Below are 23348 nucleotides of genomic sequence, written 5' to 3' on the forward strand. Positions count from 1 at the left end.
GATATTTTCGCTGTTCCTGAGTAGGGAAGATTATTTCGTTATAAACAATTTAATTGCAGAGGAGAAGGAAAATATCAGAAAACACACTGGAATGATTTTTCTAATTTAATATCTGCATCTAGGAAGTAATGAACAAGAGCCCCCTGAAATGTCTCTGAAACAGGTAATTCATAGTAAAATCATCCGAGAGTCTGTACTTGATAACTGCCAACAACTACAAAACATGGTTACAAAAAAATCTTTGAAAGATTTTAGATGGTGTGAATGGGAGACACAGCTAAGCATTAGTAAATTAGTAAATTCAGTGGAGGGGAAAAAAAGAAAAGAAAAAGGAAAAGGAAAAGAGAGATTTTTAAATGGGAAATTAAGTTTGCTACATAAAATTCAATAAACAAGAACTAATCTAAGATATTGACGCTAATCCTGAGAATCTGATACCTTACATGGCAAAAGGGACCTTGCAGATATGATTTAGCTTGAAGACCTTGAGTTAGGGAGACTATCCTGGATTATCTTGGGTGAGTCCAATCCAATCAAATGAGTCCTTAAAATGGAGAAACTTTCTTGACTGTAGTCGGAGAAAGAGATGAGATGACGGAAGTTCTTCCGAGATGAATGAAGGGAACCATTAGCCAAGGAATGGGTGACCTCTAGAAGGTGGAAGCGTGAAGGGAACTGATTTTTCCCTTGATCCTCCAGAAAACAACGTCAGTCCTGCTGCCATCTTGATTTTAATGTGACCCACGTCAGACTACTGAATCACAAAACTGTAACATAGTGCATTTTTGTTGTTCAAGCCAGCAAGTTTGTGGTGAATTCTTAACGCAGTAACAGAAAACAAATACAAATCTTGTTCTACACATTTGGACCAAAGCATAAAAAATACACATGAAAATGATGTAAACATGCCAAAACTTGGCATAGCTCTCAAAGAAAATATTTTGTCCAACCGTACTTTTAATATAAGGATGCTGGATCCCAAAATACCTATTAGTTTAAATTCACAGTATGTATGCTTTGTATGTATGCATATTTAGACAAATACATACTGATCAAGTGGATTAATGGAGCTAATATTAGAAGATATTATCAGTCATTTCATTGCATCTCATAATAACACATTTAGCACTTGTTATGTGACAAGTGTAGTTTTAATTAAGTGCTTTACATATATTGAGAATTTTAAATCTCACAACAATTCTGTGAGGTAAGTGGTTTATTTTTATTCTACTTTGCAGGTATGCAAACTAAGACAAAAAAGAAGTTCAGCACACTGGCCAAAGTCACACAACTTGGCAACCGTGGAGCTGGAACTTAAACTTAGGTATTGTAGCTCCAGAGAAGCTGCTCAAACTACACTGGAGAAATTGAAGCATCAATAGATGTTGGTGAATTTCAGTGCTTTTAAATATATGTGGTAAAATACAGATAAAAAGAGATGGCCCTTAATTAATTAAAATAATTTAATACATGAGTATGTATTACTAATTAACATGTAAATAGTATATTATTTAAACACATAATATTATGTTAATAATAAGGTAATAGAGGCATTCCCTTTAAAATCATAAATCAAGTGAGGAGAACTACTCTTATATTACCTTAATCTTAAATATGCTGTTTGTTTATTGCTCTAAGGCATAGTAAATTTAAAATAAACGATTTTATATATCTTTATATAAAAGATTAAATACGATTTTATACCTCTAAAATTTTAGATTTCTAAAGGGGAACTCAGCAGGTTAATGAGAATATTAAAAAAGGTAGTTGGATACAAAGAAGTTTAAAATGTCAATATATTAGTTTCGATGCTACATATGCTGGGGATGGAAAAAACAACAACAAAAAATCCCAAATTTATTTTAATGGAATGGTATGAATGACTGTCTTACTAAAATGTAGACAATGAAAAAACTACATGCTAATTTTGCTTATGAAATCTTAAGGAGAACATTAGTTAATTTACTGTAACATGTTATTTTAAATAATCCAAAATGACCAAATGTATTCATTTCAGGAACATGAGGAATATTATATTAGAAAATCTATTAATGTGACACAACACATTAATTACTTAGAGGAGATAAACCACATTATCCTCTCTAGAAATGCCAAAGTGGCATTTTGGATTTATTTAGCATACACCCTTGAATTTTTCAAAATATCACTTTATCCCAGAAACTCCTTCCTCCTCAAAATTATATACTAAACTTTCTAAGAGTACTGATTTGTCTTCTATTTGGATGACTCCTAAGTTTTTCCCACTGTGTTTACCTTCCAGTATCGTTGGATGAAAGAGAGTTATAATAATTTAAATGCTTGATAGTTGTATAAGAATAGTAAAATATTGATATTATATATGAAAAGTTTATATATGATGAGGAGTATTTAAAACCAGTGAGAAAGAAGGGTCTTTTCCAGTAAACATTATTGGAGCAGTTGACTTGCAATTTGGAAAATGCTAGTTACTGTCTTGTCAAACATTTTATCCAAATAAATCCTAGGTATATTAAAGATACATTAATAAAATAAAATTCAAATCATAACACCAGTAGGAGAAAACCTTAGGCATCATTAGGAGGATAAAATGTCTTATACAGAAGGATAAACAATCTTTTTAAAAATACAGGAAGAGGGGAAAATATACATAAAAAACATTAATAGCTATGATGACATGAACATAAAAAAGACAATGTACGTCCATACTTAAATTAGAAGAATAATGATAATGCTGGGAGACATTGCAGAATATTTGACATATAAATTATTAATAATTTTAATATTGGAAAAGCTTCTACACCATCACCAATAGGAGTGAAAGGTTTTCTGTGTGTAGATAATTCGTAAAAGATGGAATACAGAGATACAACTGTTCTATAAATGTGCAAAAAGTATTCAAAAGAATGTACCCCCAATTCACATCAAGATACGTTTTCTTTCACCTCAAATTAGCTGAGTTTAAGAAAAAAAGAGAAAAGTTTCTTATACCTAGTAAAGTTTGAGTAAGTACAGAAACAAACCCATGTACCCTAGATGGAATATAAAATAACACAGCATTACTAGCCAGGGGAGAGCTTGGAAGTGTAAACTAAAGAATCTTTAAAACATCCTTTATCTCATTGACCAATTTCAGTTAAGGAAAAAAGTTGCAACATATGCTACTATAATTAACATATGTTAATTTCAATTTTTGGAAATGGTCAAGATACAAGTCAATGTTCAGTTATGAAAATGTTCATCAAGGCATAATTTTTAATATTAAAATTGTATTTCTTTTTTAAAAAACATTTTATTTATTTATTCATGAGAGACACATGGAGAGAGAGAGGCAGAGACATAGAGGAGAAGCAGGCTCCATGCAGGGAGCCCGATGTGGGACTTGATCCTGGGACTCCAGGGTCACGACCTGGGCTGAAGGCAGACACTCAAACACTGAGCCACCCAGGTGTCCCTAAAATTGTATTTCTGCGATCAAACAATATCATATTGGATAAATACACTGTGGAAAGTCTACAAAGGAGTATTATGAAACAATTAAATGTAGTCTTTTACAAGAAACTTTAAAGCCCTGGGAAATTTTAGCAACAGGTTTTTACAAAAAACAAACGAACAAAAAGAAAACAAAAAACAACAATTAAAAAACCAACATTGAATTTACCCCATATTTATTAAGAATCAGAAAGATATTAGAATATTTCTCTCTCTCTCTCTCACACACACACACACACACACACACACACCCTGGCATAGAATAGCCTCCCTTCCATCACCACTGACTGAGGTTCCTACGTGATCTCCCTCTCCTAACCATGTGCCTCATCTCTCCCCTCTTCTGCTCTGCCAAGTGAAAATTCCCTTTCCATTTTCGGTCTATGTCCTCACTTTCTCCTGAGCTTCTCTCTCTCTTTCTCAAACTATTGGGAACAAACTACAAATTCCTCTAATTTTCTTCATTCAACGGAGAAGGTTTCAGTCCTGCTTTATTTTCTACCCTCTCCTTCAAGAACTTTGCCTTTTATACCGATACCATATTTCAGCAAATCCCCCCCACAAAGCAACAACATTTTGGTATAAAGTATACACTTTCCTAGATTGGAAAGGCAGATGCAGTGTCAGGGCTTTTTGGGAAAATATTTAATAGTGTATTTTTCTTATTGCTCCAATGTAGAAAACTATGGTAGAGCAAAAGTCACAAATGCAAAGAGAGATTTATCTATAAAGGTGTTCATCAGTGTTTTTTGAATTGTGTAGTTTATAATATATTTCTAAAAGATGAAGCAATCAAAATGTATTTCACGTAATTAATAGGTGCATTTTACACCTTGCCATAGTTATTGTATTCATATGTACAGTGATACATAATAATAGATCAGCATAGGGTAAATAAATTCACATTACTAATAGTATATATAACATAACTGTAACATATTAGTGGTACATATAACATATATGCATATGTGCACACACATGGTATATATGTACATGCGCTGCTTGGCATGAGTTAATTCAAACAGGTCAATCAATTGGTCTGGGGTGGGCCTGGGAGTTTCTAAAACTTCTAATATTTAATATGAAAATTGTTATCATCAGTTAGGTTTGAAAAATGTTACATTAGTTTAGTAAGATTAACTTAAACCTGGCTATAAATAGAGATGAGCTGTTCTGAGAAAAGTAGTTTCCAAATTTGGAGAAAAGGTGAAGTAGGTAATTTTAAATCACATGAGCTAGGACTGAGAAATTGGGAAGGGATGTAGAACAATATGATCACATTAGCTTTTGAAAACAAAATAAAATAATAGTGATGCAAAAGAGACAAACCAAAAGAAGTGTTCACATTTTAATTTTTTCTTAGAATAGTGCCCTTATTTCCCTCTGATTCTCTCCTGTCTATAATATCCAGATCTCAAATTAGTGCTACCAGACTTATTTTTTTAAAGATTTTTAAATTTATTTATTTATGAGAGACACGGAGAGAGAGAGAGAGAGAGAGAGAGAGGGAGAAGCAGGCTCAATGCAGGGAGCCTGATGTGGGACTTGATCCCGGGATTCTGGGGTCACACCCTGAGCTGAGGGCAGACACTCAACCGCTGAGGCACCCCGGCGTCCCTCAAGACTTATAAATTAGTTCCATTTTAGTTGAAATCATCTACTGTGGGACATCCTGGTCTTATGTACAGTTATAAATTTATACTGTGTAGAGTACCTTCTAAAGTTGGAAGAAAAAAAAAATAAAGTTGGAAGAGTTCTCTTGTCAGCATCTGAAGCACGGGCAAGTTTAAGTTGCTATCTCTTACCACTTTATTTTACCACTTTGTTTCAACTATCCTTCCACTCTCTAAAAATTTGGGAATACACGCACATGACCAGCTCTTTAGCACTTGACAAATATTTTTCATCTTAATCACAAATGTCATCAAATGACATGCTGTGTAACAGTATTTCCCGGTCGTGTCTCTGATAGGCAGTGAGTGATGTTACCTGAATTTAATGTCTCTTTAAATTTTACATTTCCCCAAGGGATGCAATTGTAAGGCATTATAAGGCAAAATGACTAAATCAGTAAGAGTGTAACAGAATGTCATAAAATCAAGTGAGAATTTTCAAATTTGGACTTCCCACATAAAAGCAGAGTAAGCACAAAACCTGAGTGGCATAGGACCTGACGCCAATTTGTTAAATGAGTTTAATCCTTCTCTGAAAGAAATGTAAAGCTATGTTCAATTTAGATTTCTCTATGTTCCTATATTGAGCAGGACAACAATTGTCTTTTGAACTATTTTTTTAATCACTGTTTATTCTAGTTTACATGTCCCCTATAACTTCAAACACGCGTATAATTCCTTGTATTTTATCCTAAGGCTATAGGCATATAGGCAAATGCCATTTTTCAAATGTTCTTTGTAATAAGAGTTATAATAAAAACAAAAATATCATAAATATATAATAGTTTGCCTTCTCCACTAGTTTACTAGAAACTGCATGTGTATTTAAGGCAATTTAATTTATTTTAATTTAACTCATTATAAAATAATTTTGCACACATATTTATTGGTTGCCCCAAAGAGTAGACAATTAATTATAACACAGTGATGATTCCAGCTCTAGGTCTTGGCTAATTTTTTTTATTCTAGTGACATTAAATCTCACTTCAACACTTAGTAACCTCCTGTGTGCTAATCTCTCTTTTACTATTAACCTATGAATAAAATTAGTATCAATTCTTTGTACTTACTTAACATTGGGTGCCATTTAAATAATTTTAAAAGGAGAATATGGTGAGTTTGATCAAAAACTTTTTATATCTTCCACCTAGAAAATTTTCTTCTGAAATCTCTATTTGCAGTGAATGACTGACTTTTTTCACTAGCTGTCAGCGCTATGCTCCTGCTTCTTCTATATTTTAGACTTTTTAAAAACAAGAATTCTGTAAAAGAGATTATTTTCTTTGGGGCTTATTCATGAGAATGAGCAGAATGGTTTTCATTGTCTTTTAATCTATATATTCATTTGCATATGTATGTACAATATATATTAAATGTCCTTTTTATTGTTCGCTAGTGTTTTTCATTTGTGTTGTTCAGTTCACTTGTATCTTTTATATTATTGAAAACCATATCATTTAGTCTGGAATCATTAAACCACTAAGCTATTTTCAATAGCTTAATGGTTCTCATTTCTATGATAATAATTGCTTTCAAATCATGTTTTTTCCTCCTCAAATTATACTTCTTCTTTTGACACCATGCTACTTGCCCTTTTAGTTGTTTCTTTCTTAAATTTCCTCTCCCCCAATTCTTCAGTTTATTTTTATTTTTTCAATTTAGTCTTCTTGTTTATCCTCATTCCTTGACCTATCACTTCCTTCCACTCAATTTTTTTAAATAATCAAAGTTATCAATACATATTGCTTAAGTTTGTGGTGAAATACCTTTTTTTCTCATCATAAAATTATTTTACTTCCTCTTTGGTGGTTACAAATTCTACTCCCAAATCTCAATCTCTTTCTCTCTCTGTCTCTCTTTCTCTCACATGCGTATGTGCGCGTGTGTGTGTACACATGGTTTTCATTAGAGCTATGTACTTTATTCTGTAAAGTCAATTGATTTGGACATTTTCTACCATCTGTCACCTTGAAAGAGAGACATTGCCTGTCTATTGTGAAATGTTTCTATTTTTGCTGGATCACACTAAGGCAGACAGGCTATATTATTACTTCAATTTACCATATTAAGAATATGATGATTCAGCAGTTTATTTCTGGTGGCATAGCTTGCTTATAACAGAGATGAAGGGAAAACCTAACTTGAACCATTCTTAACTCAGTGACCACTCCCTTCTGCACTTTTTAAAACTAATACAATAATTTAGAATTTGCTGTGGGCTAGTGAACAAACCATGTAACGTCTCTGGTTTAGTTTCTCTATCTGTAAAATAGGTAGGATTACATTCCTTTAAATATACCCTCAATAAATAGAATGCCATTTTACAGATTTTATTTGCACTTGCACCAATTTCTACTTGGTTGTTTAATTGAAAGGACTTAAGTCTCCACAGGGAGTGCTCCTGAGCGGCTGTAGGAAAGGGCAACTATAGGGGGCCCCAGGGGCAAGAAGGAGCAGGCGGTCAGAGGGAGGTCTGAGCTCCTATGGGCACAGGCCTTTGGGATCCCTCTCAGCCGCACAGGGCAGGCTTCCCATTTGGATCAGGAAACACCAAGATCTGTTTTTCATTTGTTTTCCCTCGGTTTCAAAGGAGCCCAAGCACACAACTACAGAGGGAGGGGACTTTTTGCCCTACTGATTTCACAGCTAAAATCAGTCTGGAAAACCTTTTAAACCAAGTACAAATTATCCATTTACATATCCACATTGTAGACTTGGGTCCCAGCCCCACCCATTACACAACTCCACCCTCTGGCTCCTAGAAGCCAGGATGCCCAGCTGCCTTCCTCCCAGGACTGCTGCGAGGACGGAATAAGATGATGTACGTTCCTGCCTTTGAAAACCTCAACTCAAGGTCTTAACTTTCTCCTTGGAGGTGAGAGGGATCACAGCAAAGTGAGGCTATTAAGCAGCAGAGAAGAGAAGGACAAGAGTATCTCTTGGGCTGGGTTCACAGTCTGTGTCTGGATGCGCTGTTTCAAACAAAAATGAATCCAAAGGTGTGAGAAAGGACAGCTGCAAATTGGAAAAATGTTTTTCAAGAGCTGACTTTTTTAGCTCTTAGCTGTGCAGGCTCATGATCCTGCAGAGGGAAATCTTCCAGGGGGTAGCCCAGTAGGGCTTTGAGTAAAAGTATAAAGGGAAGCCTAGCTAGCGCATGTCTAAATATTTAAAGTTACACATCAAAGTAACAAGCTGTGAAATAAAATACCGCTTAACTCCTCCCTGAAAAAGGTACCTACAAATGACCTGGATTTCGAGGTCATTTAGAACTCCAACTCAGGTAAATAACATGTTCTTTGCCTGGAATCTGTGTTTCTTTTTCTACCAGAGGCTCCTTCATCTTTCACAGTGATAAGCCTGGCATGCATGTGTGTAGACGCTACAAGCCTGGAAATCCAGGCTCCAGCTACTTACCCCAAGCCTGCCAACAGCCACCTTTGTGCACACTGCACAGCTGGTGTCCCACTAGAAAATTCGCCCGTGGGAGGTGAGACCTAGGGGAGGGGCTCACACTGCTCCTGTTCTGCATGCCTTACATGCGGTTGTGGGAAAAGTTTTAAATATTCACATTCATCTTAGTCCTTGATAGGTTTGTCTCCTTTCTGACATTACACTTGGGCACTGACAAGTTTATTTTATGTGTGGTCTTACAGTCAATGTTCTCTCTTTCTATTTTCTCGTTGTTTGATTTTTATTTTACTATTTTCTCTTGTTGTTTTTCTCCTACTTTTAAAAATTGTTGCTCTTTTCCCTTTAGTGGTTTGGAAAATATACTGAAAGTTTAAGGCTGTATCCTAGTCAGCAAACAAAGCTTTCCTTCCAAGAACATAAGACTTTTTTCTCCAACTTGCGTGTCGTCCGTGCCTTCTTTTAGTTTTTTGATTTTGTTAATACGTATTTTCCATTTTATGCCTTTTCTGTTTTAGGAATTTCCATTTGAAAGAAAATTACACAATAGTAACAGTAATAAGTATTTTATTGTAATTATAAATTTTATTAGTACTCATTCATCAATTTTACTTGTAGTCTATGGCTTCAATGTTGGGCATTCTTTTTTATTTTGCTGACATTCCCTGGTGCAAGTACTCTATTTAGAAAGGTTTCTAGGTCTATGTGGATGGTATAATTTCTGAGTTTGCATATCTGAAAAGTTTGCACCCATATTTAAAGACAGTCCTGTTGAGTATAAAAATATGGTTTAAGATCATTTTCTTCTGAATTTAATGACCATTATCCTATTGACCTCTAAAAAGAAAACTCTGAGTTTTAAAAGGTAAGGCAACCAGAGACAATAGAGTGAATGCTAAGCTAGTAAAGAAATCATGCAGAGGCTAACAAGTTCCCACAGATGAGAATAACAAGGGGTCAACTGAAATGTATAGGGAATATCCAGGAACGGTACAGTGGTGCATCTTCTGAGAGGAGGAAGACAAAGACAATAAATATAGCCAAACAGAAATTTAAAAAGAAAGCCAAGGAAAATAAAAGGAGATCACATTGGATAATGTATCATCTTTTGAGCTCTGGGCTGGTGATACAGAATTGGCAAGAATGGTATTTAGAATCTAAATTTCAGATGATAATTGAAGCTATGGATAGGAAGGAGGGTTTGGGAAAAGTATATGTAGAGTGAGAAGAAAAGTTGCAAAAGTAGTTTCATTTACCTAAAGATACAGAGTGAGTGTTTAAGACAAGTATGAGAATACACAGATGTGTGTATGTGTGTGCATTTTAACCCACTGGAATAGAAATACTTCATCTGAAATTAAAAAAAAATAATGTAAAAACAAAACTTACATTTACCATTTCATTGGTCTAATTTGCCAAGGACACTAATAAGAAGAGAAGGCAAACGTGAGAGGAGAACACAACAAAAGTATCCTCACATACAAATTTTATAGAACATTTAAGACATAACCATTGCATATTTCAGAATTTACATAATTTCTCAATGTCCCAATAGGTAAGATGTATTGTTGCCAAAAATAAGTTGTTCTGTCTTTGAAAACTCATTAAAATTGTCTCAACTTCAGAGCAGTTTGGGGAAAGCAATACCATGTTGAATTCCCTAAACTAATTGCTCTCTGAATTATTCTGTGTTGTGGTCATATTCTGAGAGCTGACAGGAGAGAACTGGGAAAATATAACAGACCCCCCTTTTTTTTTGGCAAAGTTTTTAAGGTGCTTAGAGACTTCAGAACTTGATTTTTTTAAAGATTCCATTTATTTATTCATGAGAGGCACAGAGAGAGAGGCAAGACACAGGCAGAGAGAGGAGCAGGCTTCACACAGGGAGCCTGATGAGGGACTCCATCCTGGGTCTCCAGTATCACACCCTGGGCCGAAGGTGGTGCTGAACCGCTGAGCCACCCAGGCTGCCCCAGGACTTAATTTTTTTTTTTTTTTTTGCTGGATCAGTTTAGCTCAGAGAAGATGAAGAGATGAATGGAGTTTGCAAACAGACTATCAAAAACCGTTTTCTATTAAATCATGTCCCTGCAGATACTCAGAAACTGAACCTGTCCACATTTCTGTAGTTGTACAATACCTGTAACTTTCTGTTAAGCTTTTGGTATCTGTTCGTGTATTACTGCATGCTGTTATCATGTGGGCTGTGAGTTGTAGGAATGTTTAGGAAAGGTCTAGAGCCAGAATGTTCTGTTAATGTGACCCAGACCACGTCATGCCTCTGTGAGAGGTGAGAACCTCTGTGAGATTCAGCTGTCTCATCTGTGCTAACAGCATAGTAGCACTCATCTTATATTAATGTGAATTTTAATAGGTCCCCCGTTCAGACCTTCACACACAGTGTGCACTCTCAGAAGAGCTAGGCTTCCTCTCTGACGTAGGCACCAGCTGTGAACATAAGACAATTAGCTGTAGTCTAAGGGGCAGCTATTGTCTTTGATATGATCCATGATAGGGAGAGAAAAGAAGGAAATTGAAACAAACAACAATAATAAACATACATATCTTCTTCATCAGGAGTTATTAAATTCACTAATTTAAAATAAAAATAATGTATTAAATAATTTATAATTTCATATATTTAAGGAGGGGGTTAGAAGTCAAATTCATATCAGCAATGAATGTGTGGAATTAGAAATTAAAATAAATACCATTTAAATCAATAACCCCCAAAATGAAATCCTTAGGGATGTCAAAAAATATCCATAATATATGCACACACTTTAGATCAGGAAAATTATGAAGCTTTAATGAAGGAAATCAAAGAGCTAAATAAATGAAGAGATATTTCATGCTCATAATGGGAGGATGCAATATTGTCAAAATTTCAGTTCTTCCCCACTTGATTTATGGATTCCTCACAATCTCAATCAAAATCTCAGCAAGTTACTTAATGGATATCAATTAATTGATTCTGAAGTTTATATGGAGAGGCAACACAATATTGGAGGAAGAGAACAAAGTCAGAGCACCAACACTACCTGATTTTAAGTCATACTATAAAGCTACAGAAATCAAGACAGTGTGATATTGGGGAAAGAATACACAAATAGATCAATAAAAAAGAATGGAGAGTTCACAGAGAAGAGAAAAAAATACAGGAAGAAAAAATAAATGTGTCCGTCAGAAAAGGAAACAATTGAACTTTTGTACTCTTTTTACAACCAGTTATCTAGCTACGGCATTTTCCTGTCAAAAAACAACTGTGAAATTTTCATGTAATTAGTAGAAAATATGTTACATGTGAGTATTCTTCTAATGTAGATCCTACAAACTGTAAGTAGGATGTTCTATTTAATCTTCATTTTTCAGAGTTATTGTCTATCTGTGAAGAAGATAGTTTTTAGTTACCATCAACTCTTTTGTACAATATTCTTTACATAAATTTTAAAAAATAGTCATTGTGAGTAAATGTGCAATATTTTTGTTTTCATGTAGAGATGGAAGATAGCCAGCATGGAAAACAACAATGCCAAGCCTAAAAACTGTAAAACTCGTGTTGCTTTACATACAGCTTTAAGAATTTCTAGTATGTAAAGGAAATAAGTAAACTAAAAACAAACAAACAAACAATAAAACTAGAGAAAACAGGTTCAAACAACTTATTGCAGATGATCCTTGTGCCAAGAAAAACTGACTCCCAGTTTCTCTAAAGTTGTTTTTTCCCTGCTGAGTTGAATTTTCAGGGTTAAGCATCACCAGATAGGGAGTCTATCAACCTTGAAGTATTTCTCCTCCCAATTCATTTGGTCCTATCTGCCTTCTGGATCATTTGCGCAGTGGAGATTCCTGGGTGACACTGCCAATGCCTCGTCTCCTAACATTTTTGGCTGTATCAGCCTGACCTTGGATAAGTGTAAACCTCCAACAAAGCTTAAATTGTGCCTGTCATAGAGGTAGCAGTAGCAGTTCTGGCTTCTGGATTCAACCCAACCAGATCCTGAAGATTCTGGAAACCCCTACCACTGTTGGATTCTACTGAAGCATTCTACTGTGGTACAAGGTTTAGCTAATGGTTACTTGGAGGGGACAGACAACCAACATTTTAAAAAAAGAAAAAAAAAGGAAAAAAAAAGAAGACACGGAATACTACAGGGGAAGATACAGGAGGCAAGAAGGAACCAGCAATGGCTATTTAGAAGCATTATAGTTCCATAGGGCCAGAGCAGTAAGGCTCATGTTATTGAACTTTGGGTTAAGTTTTCTTGTAAAGCCTTCACTGACTTGGTGAAGTACCACCTTGGATTAGTTTTCCTCTTTCTGTGTTTTACTCTCCCTTTCCCCTTAATCTTGTAGCCATGGGATTGCAAATCTCCTTCCTCCTCTTTATTTGGCAAAAATTTTAGGGTATAAACTGCCTCTAGAGGGGCCTGGCTAGGACAAGGTGTTATATTTTTTCAGTGGGTAAGAATAATTAAATTAGATCACAGTAAATTACCAGTTCTGCTATATATTAATAAGTGTTACTCAATAAAATGGTCTGTGGCCAATGGTGTTTGGAAAATGTTGGGTAAAACAAGTGTAGTCAAGTTTTTTACTTAATAGCTTTGATTTATATTGCTTTTTTCCCCCTTCCTCAGAGCATCCACTGAGACTAATATATCTGAAATATATCATGAAAACAACATTTAGAGAGGAGAAATGGTAGAAAACTTAAAGTTTCATAGAATCCAGGGAGGTAATATAAATAAGCAAATCAGCCTGGTAGTACGCTATGCTGAACGGAAGAGAACGTGTGTCAGCTGGCCTGGAGCACCGTCAGAGGGTGAGTAGCTTATGTGAATGTGTGTTCTGAGCTGCTGGACCTACCAATTTTTCAGGATCTGTCAAAAAATCTGTATTTGTTAAAAAATATAAAATCTTCTAATGTTAAAAGTATTGGCATCTGATTCTAATGTTTAAAAGTCATTGCATGGTCCAAAGATAATAAGCCTATGAGCTGGGCAGAGCCAATATTTTGTAACAGTGGTGAAGACCATTCTTGGGGTACTCTGATCAGTTCACTGCCTTCTAGCCACTGCAGGCTAAAGGAACAAAATAATTCAAAGAAACATTTCCTACTTTTAAGGGGCTCAGGAAGATCAAGAATTTGTCTTATCATTTTATGTCTAGTTTATGGAGGTATATAGAGTATATTTTCTAAGATCATCCCAGAGTGGAAATTTGTCTTAGAGGAGAATTCGATGTCCTTGTTCAGTTTGGAGCATAATTCCACAATGCATTAATTCTACTTCCTGATACGTTTTTTTTTTTTTAAAGATTTTATTTATTTATTCATGATAGTCACACAGAGAGAGAGACAGAGAGGCAGAGACATAGGCAGAGGGAGAAGCAGGCTCCATGCAGGGAGCCCGACGTGGGATTCGATCCCGGGTCTCCAGGATCGCGCCCCGGGCCAAAGGCAGGCGCCAAACCGCTGCGCCACCCAGGGATCCCAACTTCCTGATACGTTAAACTGATGATAATTTGCTCCCTCCTTTCTATCCTTGCATTTCGAAATCAGTGGCATGAGTACTCTGGTTAGTAGGATTCTCAACCCTCGCTCCCCTAAGGTCTCCACCCTGTGGTCTTACTATCATGGTTATGTCATTTAGCAAAAGGGATTTTGCAGATGTAGTTGAGGTTATTAATCTGCTGAGTCTAAGATTAGACAGATTATTCCAGTAGGCATGACTGGATCACTTGAGCTCTTTAAAAGAAGGGTATTTTCTCAGGCTATCAGCAGAAGACAAAGTCAGAGATAGTCAAAACTAGAATGAAGGAAGTTTTGTTTTGTTGAGGTGAACAGGGCCTCAAAAGGCTCTTTGGACATAAGATCTATTTCTGGCTGACAGTCAGCAAAAATGGGGACAGTTTTTAGAAACATAAAGGAAGTAAATTCTGCCAATAACAGTAAGAAATGGGACGCCTGGGTGACTCAGCCTGTCTTCAGCCCAAGGTGTGATCCTGGAGACCCGGAATCAAGTCCCACGTTGGGATCCCTGCATGGAGCCTGCTTCTCCTTCTGCCTGGGTCTCTGCCTCTCTCTCTCTCTCTCTCTCTCTGTGTGTGTGTCTCTCATGAATAAATAAATAAAATCTTTTAAAAAATTACAGTAAGAAATGAAACAATGAGGTATCTACCTTAAATCTATTTTTCTTGTCTTATTATTTAAGTAGAAGTACTGGTAAAACACTGAATATAATTGGTATTATGTGGTATCATTGTCTTATTTCTGACTTTCATAGAAATATTTATAAGTTTCACCATTCTCTAGCATGCTTTCTAGAGGCCTCTGTTAAATAAATTTTATTAGGTTAAAAAAAAACTTCTTTCTTTTCCTAGGTTCTTTTTAAAAAATTTTAAAAAGATTTTATTTATTTATTCATGAGAGACACAGAGATAGAGAGACAGAGACACAGGCAGAAGGAGAAGCAGGCTCCCTGCTGGGAGCTTGATGCAAGACTTGATCCCAGGACCCCAGGATCATGACCTGAGCCAAAGGCAGATGCTCAACCACTGAGCCACCCAGGTGCCTCTTTTCCTAGGTTCTTCATAGGGAACTTTTCTATCTTCTTTATTTTGTGGGGAAAAAATGTTTTATAGTTAAGGATTCTTTATTTCATAAAAACCTTAAAAATTTTAATGTAAGAATCTTTGTCTTACTATCTTTTGCAAGAAAGTTTAAGTCACCAAATAAATTTATTAGTAAAATCCTATTTATATTTCCTATTTTTTTATAAATCAATTTTTGACAATCTATATTTTTCTAGAAAATTATCTATTACATGAAAGTGTTCAAATATCTACATGGAATTGTTCATGGTCCTTTCTTATAAAAAGTAGTTCTAGGCACTTCTGATTTTAGCTTCTAACTATAAAGAGCTTAGAAATTAGCAATTCTGTATTATAACAATAAAAAAAGCTGAGCAAACTGAAAATCAATGACTTTTCTTGGGCCAATGAAGGAATTGAGATCACAGGGAAAGTCAACACATTGGCATCTGGAAAGAGGAGTGAATAAAAAGAAGCACCACTGAGATCACCTTTGTGGAGTGGAAGCCCGTTGAGCCATAACCTGGTAGGAAGACTTAAATAGTAGTTTTGATAAATTGCTGGAGACTGTGGGCTATTCGGAGAGTGAAACAGTTCTGGAAGATCTAGCCTTAAGAGGTTCCCACACTTTCATAGGTTTTCATTCCAAGAACCCCACCAAATACTCATTCTGAAGAACCAAGGGAAAGCACCCTTGATCATTGGCAGAGGAGGGGGAAAGTAAACATTTGAAATGTGTCCAATGAGTTTTGCATAACAAAGGCCCTTTCTCCAGTGAGAAAATACTTTGTCAGAGTCTTATGTCATCCAGTCTGCAGAAAGGCAACTAGCCAGTTCCAGCCAAATCTAGCTTTTCTGCCTCACCTCAGGAGAAAGAAGGAAAGAAGAAAAAGAAAGAAGAAAGAAGAAAGAAGAAAAGAAAGAAAGAAAGAAAGAAAGAAAGAAAGGAAAGAAAGAAAGAAAGAAAGAAAGAAAGAAAGAAAGAAAGAAAGAAAGAAAGAAAGAAAGAAAAAGAAAGAAAGAAAGAAAGAAAGAAAGAAAGAAAGAAAGAAAGAAAGAAAGAAAGAAAGATCCAAAACAGTGAAGGTCACAGTCCAAGGACAAAAGTGCAAGAAAAAGAATGAGATTTAATGGTGATATTAAATAATCCCCTTCTCTACATCTTACTGCTACCACCACTGCTACTCAAAAAGTGATAAAAACATGTAGTTTGGATAAATTGTTTTAATATTTATTGAAGAATTTATCAGCAGGACTCCTGTGTGCTACCAGTTGATTGCAACTGAAGAATCTGCAATACATAAATTCTATTTAAGAAGTTCTTTGGGAAACCCAAGACAACAGGGGAGCTAAAAACCAAGAACAATAGAGGAATTTGAAACCTTGGAATCCACAACTTTAGCAACCAGTAATTACAGTCCACCAGATTAACATACAACCTCACAGTAAAGGTATCTGTGTGTTTTCTGCTTTTTTGAAACAGGCTAGGAATGAGCTAACTAGACTAACCTGTGAAATTTTGTACATGTTTTAACTTATTTTTGTCTGTTTGATCTAGAAGGTCCTGAAAAAGATGTATATAAACAATTTATATGTCAGTGCTTTGGCAATACTCTAGAAAATAGAGTCTGAAGAAAGGACTAAAGAAGAAAAGATGAAGGAAAGGAAACTGAGATAAGAAATATGAATGTAAACTAATTGACATGCTCTCAATATGGGCATTACTTCATGACAAGCTTCAAAGGGAAAGAGCTGTATAGATATGTCCATTTAGTATATGGGATTTTTCTGGAGCAATCTATGGGGTCCCAATACTAAAAGATTGCATAACCTCTGGGACAGCATCTCAGGATGTCATACCCCATCTTCTTGGTACAGAGCTTCAACCAAGGCTAGAAATGTCATTAAAACTCCAGGTATATAGCTAGTTGGCTGAGATATGTAGGTGGTGGCCAAAGACAGGTGACTGGCACTTCTAAGACAAGTGGATATTTGGAACTGTGTGTGGCAGTGTGTTATAGGAAGTGAGTCACACTGTAAATTCGAGGATATCCTTAAGAGGTGGGGATGTGGGGAAGTACATATCAGAACTCAAAAGACCATCTTAACTGGAAGTCTTATAGACAGTGTATTCTCATGTCTCTTCTCTTAATTTTCATTTTGCTTAAATGTATATATCTCGCACTTATATATACAGTAAACTCTTGAGATTATCTGGTTTAACACTCTCATTTTAAAAATAAAAGAATTCAGGTTCGCAAAGGTGGTATTACTTGCATAATTTGTTGATACTAAAGAGTTTGCTTTACTTAATTTCCTTAGCCTTAGAATTTGGTTCTTAACCCATTATAAAATCCAAAGGACTTCCCATTATTTTATGCTTATGCTCTATGAGGATATATCAATTAAAAAAAAGCATAAGATGGCACGAAAAGCTGTAAAATTTCAAATGACACACAAGTTGAACTATCTGCTTTGTTTTCCAAATATAGTATCTAATAAAATAGAACTTGAACTGAATGGTGTTCAGCATAAAAGGTAAAGCTATGATGTTGACTTCAAAGTTAGCAGATGAAACCAATCACTTATATTGAATCGTAAAAGGTCAGTTACCAGAGAGAAAAATATTAGCGGAGGCTTACATTTAGTGTAGCAATACTTTAGCTAGCATTGGATAACCAGGTGAATAAACTTGCCTTAGTGTCTGTCTTTTGTCATTTCTTTTTCCAAAAAAAGCATATTAAATTGCAATGTTTTTAATTAAGAGAAAAGAATATGATTATTTGAAAAATACAGGAACCAGGAAGAATATAAAAAGATTATGAAGACAAAAATCATTATAAATTGAAACAGGAAAAATATACCGCATTTTTTAGGCATCTAAGTTAACAATATTGTGAGCCTGTGATTCGGAGGATCTGATCTTTAAAACAAAAGTAATCAACAGCATTTGATGTATAGTCAGTGTTTGAAAACATAACAGGGCAAAAGGAGAAAATCCACTCAGATCATGGTCTTTACTTCCACTACCCCTAGAAGCAACGTTACTGTTTCCTGATTGGCTGCTGAGTGAACAGGTGATAGCTGGCAGTTCATCCAGGATCGCTCACATGTAATCAGTAGACACGATGCCTTATGTGACAACCCTTCATTTAGCTTAATTTACTGTGACTCACGTGTATTAATATCCTCGTAAGCTCCCCGGTGTCCCGTTTCTAGCAGTGTGTGTGTCTCATTTTCTCTGTATGGGATTCCCTTGTGAAATATTTGGGAACTCTATCATGGAAAGCATCAGGAAGGGAAGGATGCTGCTTGGGGGAGTAGTTTTTTTTATATGGCCGACTAAGTAATCTGTTACTCAAAAGGTGATAAAAACATGTAGTTTGGATAAATTGTTTTAACATTTATTGCAAAATTTATAATTGCATAAATTGCTGAAAATAATACCATTAAATAAATGCAATAGTATTTGTTTTTCTTGCTGTATTTTGTTCTTAGATTTTACATAGATTTTTTAAATTTATACTATGTGTAAGTCAGTGGTATATGTTTATAGATCCAAAACAAATTGTTAGAAATTCCATTTTCACTAATATGGCTAAATAGATACCTCCCAAGCACAACTTGGGAGTGCTTTAGGCACAACTATGAGTGCTTTATAAACTACTTATAGTCTATTTGTTGTCTACTTATTTATTCATTTATATTAGAATGCCTCATGTATTCTTATTGTATGCAATGGATTGCATTCCATTAATACAGTTATTTATGTTTGATGCTCAATTTGTGTCTGATTTACCCAGTGGGAGCCTTTTGAATCTAGCTCTTATGTCCTTTTGATTTTTTTCCCATCATTCTTTGAATACTTTCTTACTGAGGGCAGTAGAAGACATTTCAGGCTTACTTGTTAATCCATATCCCAGCTCTGGAATTAGCTTTTTCTCCAGAAATGCTTCACTACCTTTAGTGGAAAAGATATTTAAAAGCCAAGATCAGGGTGTTATGTGTGCTTATTACTACCTATATCATTGCTCCTAGGCTGTCTCAGAGGCCAAAGAATGGGAATATGACATACAAAATATCATTTTCCTATCTATCCATTAATCTTTTTCTTTCTTAAAGATCATGAGTTCATACCAATAATTCAAATTCCCAAAGGTGAGAATTTTTACTCTCATTACACTCAATATATTTATTCATAATATTCATTCATAATATTAATTATATACAGTCATTTGTAATTATGTATATATATTTTAAATAACTTCGAAGAAAAATATTGTTAAATGTACCCAGATATTTACCATTTCTCTTGTTTTTCTTTCATTCCTGAAATTCTAAGTTTTCTTCTGCTATCATTTTCCTTAAGCCTAAGGAACTTAATTATTTGCTCTACAGAAGATCTTTTGGAAAGAAATTCTTTTAGTTATCCTTCATTTTAGGATAACTTCATTTCACCAACATTTCTGAATAACATTTTTATGGGTATAAAATATTGGACTAACAATTTTTTTCAATATTTTAAATATATTCTGGCCTGTATGATTTTTTTAAAGATGTTGTTTATTTATTTGAGAGAGAGAGAGACAGAGACAGAGATAGCAAGAGAGAATGTGAGTGGGGAGTTGAGGAAGAAGCAGGCTTCCCGCTGAGAAGGAAGCCTGACCTGGGGCTCAATCCCAGGACCTTGGGATCATGACTTGAGCCAAAGGCAGACACTTAATGGACTGAGCCACCCAGGGGCCCCTGGCTTGTATTTCTGGTGAGAAATCCACTGGTATTTAAAACAGTGTAAACCTCTAACATGCCATTTTCTCTGATTGCTTCTAATATTTTTTCTTTATTTCTGTTTTTCAATGTTTTGCTTATGAAGTACCTGGGAATCCTCTTCCTTAAGTTTATTCTATTTAGGTTTGCTGAATTTGTTATTTTTGTGAATGTATGCCATTTGCCACATTTGAACAGTGGTCACCATTTCATCAAATATGTTTTCTGCATGAATTTCTTTCCTTCTGAGATAAATGCTACATCATTTGATATTGCCTCCCAAATTTCTAAGGTTTTATTATTTTTCAATTATTTTTGTTCTTGAGATTTCATTATTTTTATTGATCTATCTTTAAGTGAATGAACCATGTCCTCTGTCATCCTGATTCTATCAAGTCAATATCCTTTAATGGCACATATTGTATTTTTTAGTATTAATTTTTTTTCATTTTTAAATACAGGTTTTATTTATCTGAACACTTCTACCTTTCTATCTCAAAGCATTTATCTTTACTTTAGAGAGCATGGTTATAACAGGTGCTTTTAAATCATTGACTGATAGCTCCAAAATTTGGGCTATTTTGAAGGTGACATCAATTATCTTTTCCCTTTGGAATTTGTCATAGTTTTCTGATTATTTACATGCCAGGTAATTTTGGACTTATCTTGAAAATTTAAAATTTTTGCTCCTCTTATCTTGTGGGAAGTGTTGATCTTATCTGTTTCAGTAGACAATCGACTTGGTTAGGCACAGACCTCAAATCTGTGGCAAATAGTTCTAATGTTGCTTCAGTTTTTAGAACCTCTCCTACTGTCTCAGTTCTAGCTTGCCCATACTCCTCTCCAAGGTTAGAGTCTTGGATTTGGGCTGTAGTTAATTATCTGATTCAGTTCTCAGCTTGTTCTATTGCTTTGGTTTGATCTTGTGCATATCAAATCGGAAGTCTGGGATTTTTACCAGTTCATACACAGAATTAGGATATCCTTTTTTCCAGATCATACCTCTGGAAATTTTCTAATACTATCCAGTTCTCAGAAACCCTTTCTCTTGATTCTTTAGCTAGAAAAATAAGGTTTCTCTCAGAAACTTAGTTCTGAGTTCCACTGCTACTCAGTTCCACACTCTGGTCACTCTCAGGGCAAAGCAGCAAGAGAAAAGAAAGTAGAAAAAAAAATTAACAGGGATTCCACCCATGTATTTGGATCACAAATTCTGCTTTTCCTAATCTCTCTGGCCAGAAAAGTGAATTTTCTCTCATGATGTTCCATCACTGGTATACTGCTATATAACACCATGTCCAATGCTGCCCTCAAAGCAGAAAGATGGGGAAAATGGAAAACCCCTCACAATTTTCACTTCTTTGTTTTCTTTGATCACCCTTATTAAGGCTTTTATGTAAATATAAATATGAAAAATATATATAGAAATAATATATAAATGTAAATATATATTACAAATATTTTTAAAACAGTGACTTTTGCTTATTTTTTGTTAACTTTTTAAATTTTTCTTGGAGTTTTTTCCTTCAAAATGTTCTGCACTCATTTTTGTTATTGTTTAGGCAATGTCTTATGTGTCCTTAAAATATTCATGTGGTATATTTCATTATTTATTTCAAAATATTTAATTTTCTTTATCATTTTTCAGGGACTCTGGTTTTATTCAGTTTTTTAATTTTCATACTTGAAACATTTTCAGTATGTTATACTTATGGTTTTTAAATTGAACTATTTTCATTATTATGAATATTATCATATTTGCATTTTTATGATTATATATTTCTTTATGTTCTTGAACAGACTTATAATTGCTTTAAACCCATTGTTAAATTTCCATTTGAGTCAGCTCTATGTGGTTCCTTAAATATGTTGTAGAATCTCTGTATTTTATCTTCTTTTGAAGTGTATTGTTTTGATCTGCTATGCAGTTAACTTGGCTGCACTCAAACTCAATTCTCACTTACTTGACAGAAGGTGAAATCTCTGCACGGTTTTTAGCCTTCCAGCTATGTCACCTCACCTTGAAACCTTCCTTATGCATGCAAAGATTAGGGGTCAGACAAGGAATTCGGTAGCATCTATATGCAAATTTTATGACTTCTCCTTCTCTGGTTATCTCCTTCCAGGGATTTCTTCCTTCATTTCCCAACGATTTAGGAAACCCTAAATTGTATCCTCTGTTTCCTTAGGACTCTCTTTTCTTAGGGACTGTGCCTTTCTACTTCGGTTTGAGCTGCCCTCTACTTCAGGAACTGGAGGATACAGTCATGTAAAAACTGTATAAATCCAAGTCCCATCCAGTACAGTACCCTTTCTTCAAGGACCAGGCTTCCCTATTTCTGTCTGAATTTGGTTAGCTTTTAGTGTCTCAAAATAGTTATTCTTTATATTCTGTGCAGATCATAAATGTCACCTGCAAAAGTCTCAGTTTGTGGGTAGAAATTGTCATTATTGAGATCTATAATGTTCCACAAATATATGGAAGGTGTTTTATATAGTGTTTATATAGTGTTTGTGAATATGGCCTGTGTATACAAGTGTATTTATGTTACCTAATTTTGTTAATTAAATCTTTATCATCATTTTTAGTTTTATTGTTCTTTTGGATAAAGAGATAGTAATTATATTTTTCCTAAATTTCTCTTTGTATTTTTAATTTTTTTCTTTTTTTCATGATGTAATTTATTGCTATGTTATTTAGGTCATAAAGGTTCATAATTGTTATAGCTGTTCTAATGTAATATGACATTCTCTCTCCTACTCATTTTGTTCTTGAATTCTACCATTGCTCATTCTTTCTACCTGACTTTTTTGAGAATGTATTATTTCTTGGGGATGAATATTTTTAATATGTTGATAGAATCCTATTTTCTAAAGTTATGTGAATTGTCTAATGGTGATAATCTATTGCTTAACTACTGGTTATGGTTACTATAGTGTATATAGTAAATATCCGCTGAGAGAAGTAAATTTTGCATAAGAGCAGGTAATGTAAATTATTTGTTTGCAAAATTTTAGTGCGTCGCAATTAGTTGTCTTTAATTTCCAAATGTGCTGAGTCAATTGTGATATTTTCTCCACATTTCCACAGGTAAGTTTATACTCTAAGGATTCCATTATACGACACATTATAATAAAATCCGTTGTTTCATATGTTGGTGTGTGTCTAAAATTCCATGACTCATTTTCTTTAATGTCATTTTTTAAATAAGTGGGCATCAGTACAGATGCTTTGTAGCTGTTTATAGCTCACTAATTTTATGATCTAAGTGGTAAAAAGGCATTTTCTTCACTCTTAAATATTCAGCATGGTTTAGTCTAAACAAGTTAACAATTTGCTTTCCAAAATTGTAAAGAAGCTCCTAATGTGATACTTACATTGTATCTTTCTCAAGTATATTATAACTTAATATT

The 23348-nt window shown here is 34.6% G+C and overlaps 1 protein-coding gene across 14 annotated transcripts in view; it reads left to right on the plus strand.

The window, feature by feature from the left end:
• LOC144304917 (uncharacterized) overlaps positions 1–23348 on the plus strand; it is a 78641-nt gene that overhangs the window by 37242 nt on the left and 18051 nt on the right. For 12 of the 14 annotated variants that reach the window (XR_013371910.1, XR_013371911.1, XR_013371908.1 and 9 more), the window contains one exon: positions 1239–6552. The exons of 1 other annotated variant lie outside the window; for it this stretch is intronic. Coding sequence is in view for 8 of the 13 variants with exons in the window: in XM_077883557.1 (XP_077739683.1) it covers positions 1239–1318 (80 nt within the window). In the remaining 5 variants the exon portion in view is untranslated. Of the gene's footprint in view, positions 1–1238; positions 6553–23348 lie in introns of those variants that run through there. One more of the 14 variants, XM_077883559.1, reaches the window with a different exon arrangement.

The sequence above is a fragment of the Canis aureus genome, chromosome 34 (assembly GCF_053574225.1).
Source record: "Canis aureus isolate CA01 chromosome 34, VMU_Caureus_v.1.0, whole genome shotgun sequence".
Lineage (NCBI taxonomy): Eukaryota > Metazoa > Chordata > Mammalia > Carnivora > Canidae > Canis > Canis aureus.